General features: G+C 36.8%; 1 protein-coding gene across 1 annotated transcript; it reads left to right on the top strand.

The window, feature by feature from the left end:
* The first annotated feature begins 641 nt into the window (after nucleotides 1-641).
* Nucleotides 642-3,947, top strand: LOC131549906 (snaclec rhodocytin subunit alpha). Its single transcript, XM_058792483.1, has 3 exons — nucleotides 642-830; nucleotides 1,398-2,043; nucleotides 3,822-3,947. Exon 2 carries the CDS (start codon nucleotides 1,444-1,446, stop codon nucleotides 2,014-2,016), a length of 573 nt encoding a protein of 190 aa, XP_058648466.1. The 5' UTR covers nucleotides 642-830; nucleotides 1,398-1,443; the 3' UTR covers nucleotides 2,017-2,043; nucleotides 3,822-3,947.
* The last annotated feature ends 4,765 nt before the right edge of the window (nucleotides 3,948-8,712 follow it).

Here is an 8,712-nt window from a genome sequence, read left to right as displayed (position 1 = left end):
AAAGCTTCGAGTAATTAACCTTTTTACGATACAGTTGAGGGGAAGCCTCGGTGCTTCGCAAAGCTTCATTTTTCCATCACTAAAGCAAGGTGGAGAGGCCAGGTGAGTGCGCAGGGAATGGAAATGTCCAAGAGAGTCTTATCTGAGCCTAACCAGTTCTTTTTCCTATTCCAGGGGATCCAGGGGGAACAATAGAGCGAGGACGGTGGCGCACAGGAACGTCAGGTAAGTAACACATACAATGTTTGAGACCAGACAGTGACGGCTTGGGAGGAGTGCGCTGATATAGTGCTCTTGATGAGTTGAGACAGGTTGCGGTGCTCAGTAATCAGGTGATTGTGATCTGGTGAGTGTCGTTGGTGGTGACTGTGGTGAGTGTGTTTCCCTGACACTAGTGTGGACTTTATGTCCCAGTTTAAATAAAAACTACTCAGGAGCAGGATTGGATATCACCACCTTAAGTGATTTTTTTATAAACACATTTCGGGAGGAGCATGCACAGATAATTAACACGGCCAGTTCATCATTGGTGATCACACCATTTATCCAATCAGCACAAGAGGAAACTCCTATAAATAATCAAGTACGTCCTAACTTCGTTATCTCTCGACTTTCAGCATCCCTCCACCAACCTAACTCCGCACCTTCAGCCAGTTTCTACCCCAGCATGGGGAGAAGCACTCAGGGAGCGCTTTAAGGCCGGGCTGGACACCAAGCTCGGACCCCTCTCCCTGGACAGGGGGGATACCCCGGGCTCAGGAGTCTTGCCGGAAGCCCTCTCCCTGGACAGCACGCCAAATACGCATAACCTCTACTCAATTTAATGATATGTAAGTGTGAACTTGTGAAAGGAAATCAAAACTCCTGGAGTTTGCTTCTAATCCATATGCATTCAATGAATCCTGAATACCTTAATTAGCTGGCTCAGGGGTAGTTCCCTGCTAGTTATGTTCAATAAGGCTTCCAAACATTTCAATAACCAAAATATTATGATTACAGTACATATGATGTTTTTTTAGTTCTTTTTTCATTATTGGACAGACCATTGACAGAACATACTGTATATACTGTTATTATTGCTATATCTATATGTGAATCCTATTTAGAAGATTTAAATATCACAAATATATCACTGAACACTTTAAGTGTTTAAAATCATCTTCAGTGGGTTCACTTTGAAAATTCCATATTAAATAAAGTGACTGTATAATTTGCACACTGATGCCAGTGCATGAATTCCGCCTTAATGATGAGTCTGTAGGATTTGCATTTTGTACGTCAACACCCAGTGAGAGTGATAAATAAAAGTGCTCAACCATCCTTAAACTCCAATCTGGCACACACCAGAACAGAGCAGAGATGATTCTTACTGTATTTTTCCTGTTTATCCTTTATAGAGAAACAACAGGTTCAGTCAGAGTGCATGTTTATGTGACCACTCCAATGACCTGCAAAGAAGCTCGAAAGTATTGCCAAACATATCATACAGACCTGTCTACAATCAGCGGTGAAGAGGACGTCCAGATGGCACAAATGGCAGGTGGAGGAGCTTACAGTCAGAGTTGGTTCAGCTCGCTGATTCAGGAAACGGAAAACTCGTGCACGTTAATGAATTATGAGGAATCCAGAATCCCAGCTCTGTGGGTTGCATTGTGTGAGCTTTCTTGGCTGTGTACAAATAAGCATCCTTTCTTCTGCTATGAGAACTTGAATCTGGCGCTAGAGAAAAAGACATGGGAGGAAGCTCTAGAGTACTGTCGGTCTCACGAAACTGATCTGGCCTACATGGATCCTAAGATCCGACCAAATGTGAGTAATGCCCAAACAGACAGTGTGTGGACAGGCCTGCGTTTCCTGGCTGGAATGTGGTTCTGGGTCAGCAAGGAGAATGTTGAGACCAGCATCGCTCTCCCCTCATGCCCACCTGAGCCGTACCGTTGTGGAGCCCGCAATGCCAAAACAGGGAATTGGGAGAACAGAGACTGTGAGGAGAAGCTCAATTTTCTTTGTTTTTAAAGAAAAAGACAAGCGATGAAGCATCATGTGAGTATTGTTTTGACTTCATTTACAAATTATGATGGACTTTGAATGCATTTTGAAAAGCACTTAACACTAGAACTGCCAGGGGTCGTATACCTAAAACCTTCACCGGGTAAAATTTTGCAATGTAGATGACTACTGTTTTGATAATGCTTAAAAAAACTTATGTCACTGTATTATGCCACTGTCTTCACAAAGTAATGTCTAGAGTCATGAAATTATTTTTTTATGTTAGGCTGTGTATTGGCAACAAATATTGGCTAAACCAGCCTGCAATGACAAAAAGAATTAAAAGGAAATGCATAAGGGGAAGTCAGAAAAAGTAGGACATCAGCTAAAATGGGACAAATAGGCTTTTGATGTAGTGTTCCTTTAAAAAATAAATAAATAAATAAATACTGATAATAATGGGTGGTCTTGAAATGTTGTAATAACAGTACTTAATTTGAATATCAACATTTGATTAGTCAAATGTAAATCACATGGGCGTGGTTAACACTCAAATGCTGGAAGGTCTGAGAAAGTACATGGTAAGTCCCCGTATATATAAATTTGTATTACATCCTTTGATATGATCATTCAGTTTTATGCAATTTATGCAAAAAAATTTTTAAATGTATTGTTTTGTTACTGTCCCAATTTACCTGAACATGTTAGATTAATTGGGACAGAAGCATTCTGCTAAAGTGGGACATCCTATAAATTAAAAGATAATGCATTGCATAATGTGAGAAATTGTTTTGTTTTACAGAAAATGTCACAAACTGTAGGCAGAAGACAGTGAAAAAAAAGAAGAATATCTTAGGTTTTAATGCATAAAAAGTGCTTGTAAACAAACATGTGCCTGCTGTCACCCACAGTTAAACACATACATTAACACACAAATATGAAAGCATGTGTCACACACACACTTAAGCACACAATTAGATACAAACACACACACACACAAGCAGGCACATCATAGATGAAATCATGGCATTTTTATACTACGCAGTGCATTGTAATTATGTTAAAGTGATTCAGTTCTTTGTTTTTGTCCTTCTTTTGGAGTGTTTTAATTGTTTAAATCTGTACTTCTTTTGTACTGGTTTAATAGTCTAATTCTTCACATTTTTGCTTCTGTTGATGTGTTTTAACACCGCACCACACTCCAGTGGTTTGAGTCTTACCTCTCAAATAGGTCCTTCAAGATTTTTTGACGAGGTGAGGTATCCAAGTCACAACATCTGTTATCAATGTTTTAATTACATTTTAATGAATGTTGCAACTGCCCCTGTGGACTGTTGCAATCATCCCCTATTGTGGGGTCAGTTGCAACATTTGACTTTGTCTATTAAAATTATAAATTGTATGTATATAATCATATGTGCATGTGTTACAGCAATGTGGGTGAGTAGCCGACTGATGTGGCTTTTTTGTATTAAAATTCTGGCTTTCTAATGCAAACAGTCTCTGAAAAATTAAAGGAAATGCAAAAAGTGTTGCAACCGTTCCCACTCTCCCCTACATGGGTCAATTTTACCCGCTGGTGGTTTTAGGTATACAGCGACCTCTGGTGGTTAAAGTGTTTTAACGAAACAATTTTCAACAACAGGGTATTGTAAATAACACAATTTTAGTAAAAGTCAGTGACTGGAAGACTTGGATATTTTATTGAAATCTGTTATGTTCATTTGAAAAACAGCCAAGGGTAAATTTTGCATGGCAGTTCTAGTGTTAAAAGCATGCAATGCAACATGGATGTTAGTTACTCTGACCACAAGTTATGTCTTTCTTAACAGAACACTGAATACAAAGAGGTCTGCAAACAAGAGGAAGTGACTCCAAATATTTTGTCAAAATATGTCTAAAAATTAGGTCAAAGAGACCTTTTTACCACAGCTTTGAGAGTAAATTTGCACAAACACACTTTTGATTTCATTTGATTGCATTTATAGTAAATCTTTTTTATTTTATTTTATTTTTTTTACTTTATTTATTTAGTTGGTTGGTTAAATGGTCCCAATATGTTAAAACATGTTTAAAATTAAATATGGGCAGCTTGGTGGTGGCAAAATTATTATTTTGAAATTTTATTAAACTTTATTTAATTTTATATCAAATTATATAGCCCATTTATTAAAAATTATTAAAGTGAATTCATGGACACAATTTAAAATGTACACTTTTTAAATTGGTTTTACAGTCCTTTTATAAAATAGGTCTACATTTTATTCTAAAGACTTTTTCTTTTCTTTTCATGATTTACAAAGAGACATTGAAAACAAAATGTGTTACAACATTCTCCGGTCTTCGCAATTATATGTAATATCTTACATGTCGTCAAGAGATGAATGAATCTGGGATTAAGGTGGTTTGAGAGGCCCGGAATAAAACATAATTAAACTATAATAATTTCTAGTTCTTGTTGACTTTTGATGTTCTTTAGTGTGCAGATGTTGCCCTTCATAATTTTCTTGTTGTTTGGCATACGTCACATCTCCAATAATTGCCAAAGCCAACATCAGAGGTCACTATCTCCTATTCACTTTGGTTACTAGTACACCTGCTCACAATTTATGTAAAAATCCTGCATATTTCCATGTTTTATAAGAATTTTGCAAAGTTACATCACACTTTTTTTCTGTTTTTACTTTGAATACGATTTCCTTTGTTGAATGTGGTTATTGTGTATGCATTAGTAGATTTTTAAGATTTGCATTATTTGTATTTGACTCTCAATTAAACTGCACATAGATCTTACAGTTTTTCACATTTGTTGAGACACCAATAACTGCCAATAACCTAAACCAATTTGTCAAATAAATCACTATTTCTGCAAAACCTTAAGCAAGTTCAGGCGGTTCAGACGACGTTTGCAGATCTCATGCACTCTTTTTGCAAAACTCTAAACACATTCTCACTTACTAAGACGCAGATTGCACAACTGCAATTTCAGAAGCACCGACCCAGTGTTTACAAAGTGAACGTGCAAGGAGGGTCAAACACCCTTTCCAAAAAAAAAAAAAAAAGGTAAAACAACGACGTAGTACGATTTTGAAGTTGGAGGAGAAAAGTGCTGGGAGTTTTTAGTCATACCCTTGAACCGTTGTACACAAAGTACAGATGCACCTCGCAGAGCTAGACAAGACGAGCATTTGTGGTTAAAAAGTGTATAAACACTTTTTTTTTAAAGAAAATTACAGATGGTTTCACTAGATAAGTTGTAACTGATAAATTCTTTGCGACTGAAGAAAGGGAGAGATGAACATCTTGGATGGCATGGGGGTGAGTAAATTATCAGGAAATTTTTATTCTGAAAGTGGAGTAATTATTTTAAAACTGTTGCTGGCATGTACTCTGTAGCCTACTGTAGCATGCTAAATACGTATTTAGTTGTGTGTGTTGTGTTCGCTCCGTGCAGCTTGTAGGTCTCCATCTAACCGGCTATCAGCAATATCTGCTCGCTCGCAATTGTCTAGAAATGTGTCGATGAATAGTGAATGTTTGTCGTGTTATTATTTGGAGTTCTGATAAAGAATAGAGCAATACGTTGGTGTACAAACTGCAGTGCTTTATCAATGCGTTTCTGCATTAGGCTAACACATATACCATGGCTGTTTGGGTGTTTACCACGGAGCTCTGGGCTAGTGATGGGTCGTTCTTTTTGAACGAATCTTTAATGTGACTCGGGAAGAACGAGTCGTCTCTGAGAGTGATTCGTTCAGTCGCGCATGCGCAACATCCTATAGGTTCTGCACTGAATTAGTTCACCTGTTTCGAGTCTTCGGGTTTGAGTCGTTCGTTCATCACGTGACAGCCCCATAAGCTAAACCTATTCAGTCTGAGGGAAAAATACTTAATAATAATAATAATAATAACCAACTCTTACCTTTGTTACCACATTCAGTGTTATGGGAAAGAATCATGACAGAAATTCACATTTATAAACTATAATTAAAAAGCTACAATTTGAGACCAGAAACGCATCACGTAACTGTAAGAGTAAATAATAATAATAATAACTATGCACCCGTTTGTAAGGAAGCTTGTAAATTAACTCATTTATATGTCCAATGCTGTCACGTCACGTGACAAAAGAACGAACAAAGCGAAAGACTCGAGAGAAGAACTAATCAATTCTCTTTCCGGCTCTCACTGCATAGGTTTAGCCAGAGCCATAGAGAGACAGAGTTGCGACAACGGAAGTTCAAAACGCTCGATCGTCACGTGGTTCACGTAGACCTCAATAGTTCCAGGAAGTTCATAGCGGGTAATTGGAATGCATTGAGTTAGTGACTATAGTGAGACAGAACTGCGATTTTTGGTAATTAGTAGACAATAAAATACTTTATTTACATTATTTATAAAATAATGTATGCGTAGTATATGTAGCTGTATCAGTGTTATTTTTAAAAGATAAAATTCGCTAATATTTGAGGATTAATGTGGTCAGCTGTCCTTACCTGCCATGTTAACATATTTTAGGCTGACGTTACCGTGGTAAAAGTCCATGTTTACTATATAAACGACATCGTGGTCTTTTACCAAGTAACTTCAGCCTCTCTGTATAAATATAATTATGTGTGTGTGTTTTCTAACAACTTGTTAGTCAAGTGCAATCACATCTTAATGTTCATTGTCGTTTTATTAATCTCATGGTAAATGTTAAGTTTGTTGTCTTTGAAAATTCATTCCAAATAAGTGAAGAAATTTTAAGATTAAGTGGGAATTAATCTCTTTTAATGTTTTTGATTCTTGTGCACCCCTCCATTATTAATATATAAATATATATTTGTAGTATATTCAAATTTAAAATAACTTAAAACATTTTTACCCATTTAATCATATATTTGATGTATGTTAACTTTTGTTATGCACTTGTTTACATGCTATAAAGCATGTTGTCCTTGAACGGTCTCCACTATAGTTTGCTGTGCTGCATGGGATGCTCCAGTCACTCAGAAATGAGTGTGAATGTATGGTTTCCCTACTGACACGGAGAGGAGAAAAAATTATGCATCATGTTTTGTTCAATTCACATTTATTTGTATAGCACTTTTTATTACAAACATGGTTTCAAAGCAGCTTTACAGAAAATGAATGTTTCTACATTACAAATAAGAGTTCTGTTAACAGGTGTAACTGTGTCAAAGTAATGCTCATATGACAGAAATGTTCTGAAATTAGGCGATACAAATCATGCAGTTAAGTAATGTCATGAGTTCAGAAACAATGAATAAATTAAAGCAATGGTTACATGATTTGATCATGTTGATTACAATGAAAGGAAAATTGATCAGTTTTGTATGTTTATTCAGAGTCAGAGACAGCTTCATCTGAAGTCCTCTCAAGGCCTGGCGTCATCTCTTCACAGGTGCTGGTCATCTGAAGTCTTCATAAGATGCTGGATATAGTCAGCAGGTGCAATCTATAGATTACACCAACAAAATGTGATGTAATCATATGGGAACTGGCACTTTTTCACAAAGAACATGGAGAGACTTGCCAAACCCAGTAAAGAGACTCATTGTGAGGGTGATTTCTCATTACAGGGAGTCTTCAGGTGGTTCTTGTTCTGATGCAGATAGAGAAGGAGAAAAACACAGGAGGAATGGTTAAGTGATGCTCCATCACATTTCAGTCCTGTGACATCTGCTCCTTCAACACAGTGCTTCTAGAGTAGCTAAGACATTTAAGTATAAAATACAGTACAGGTTTATTGTGATTACTTCTATAAAATAGTAGTGGTAGGCCTATATAATACATTTTTGGAAATTTAGCCTAGCATGATTCTGAAATGAAAACTGCTCGCCTATTTTTATTCTCACTCAGGTCCATCAGCATCCTTTGCAATAAATCTAAATCTATTAAATAACTTCCCAGCAGCAGAAATCACGTTTAAAAGCCTTAATTACACAACAACGAATGAAACTGCCTGAAGAGAATGAATAACATCCCGTAAATCTACTAATTAAGTGAGGAATAATCTAATAATAATCAGTTTTAATGCACAAGGTAATTTGATTAGCTGTGCTGATAATATACAATTTTGTTCTATAAATATCTCACCTTTTAAAAGTTCATCACAGCGGTCTCTTCTGCTGCATCTCTACGGCGCTGATAGTATGAGCGCGAACTTCCGGGAACTATTGAGCGGCTCCATGATCCGCCATTGCTGTAAAAAAACGGTCCATTGGAGTCAACGGAGTTGTCGCAACTCTCTCTCTCTATGGCTCTGGGTTTAGCTTAGGAGGCTGTCACGTGATGAACGAATATCTCAAACCCAAAGACTTGTCAGATAAGAGGTGAGGTGAGCTAATAATAGAAGACCCAGGTAAACAATGAATTAATCTTTTCTGTTTCTTATAGCATTAGTTTTGTATTGTTTGTAGTGTGATCAACGTTTGCATAAGTAGTAGATGTGTTAGGGAAGTAGCACGTAACATAATGATATTTTGCTAAAATGAACAAAATGACTCGAAAAAAGATTTAGACCAGTTTTACATGAAACATGATTTCTCGACTGCCACAAATACTGCCTAAACAAAATGCTGATTTTGTGCACTTTTTATGTATCAATATTTTAAGTTGGCCTTTGAACTTGCATGGCAAAAAAAAAGCCTTACCTTGCCAAAACACGGACAGAACCCATTGATCTAATGGCATTGTTGAGCGCTCCAAATCCAAATG

This window comes from Onychostoma macrolepis, chromosome 01, assembly GCF_012432095.1.
Source record: "Onychostoma macrolepis isolate SWU-2019 chromosome 01, ASM1243209v1, whole genome shotgun sequence".
NCBI lineage: Eukaryota > Metazoa > Chordata > Actinopteri > Cypriniformes > Cyprinidae > Onychostoma > Onychostoma macrolepis.
The sequence above is the reverse complement of the archived record's forward strand: the minus strand, read 5'-3'. Positions and strand labels throughout refer to the sequence as shown.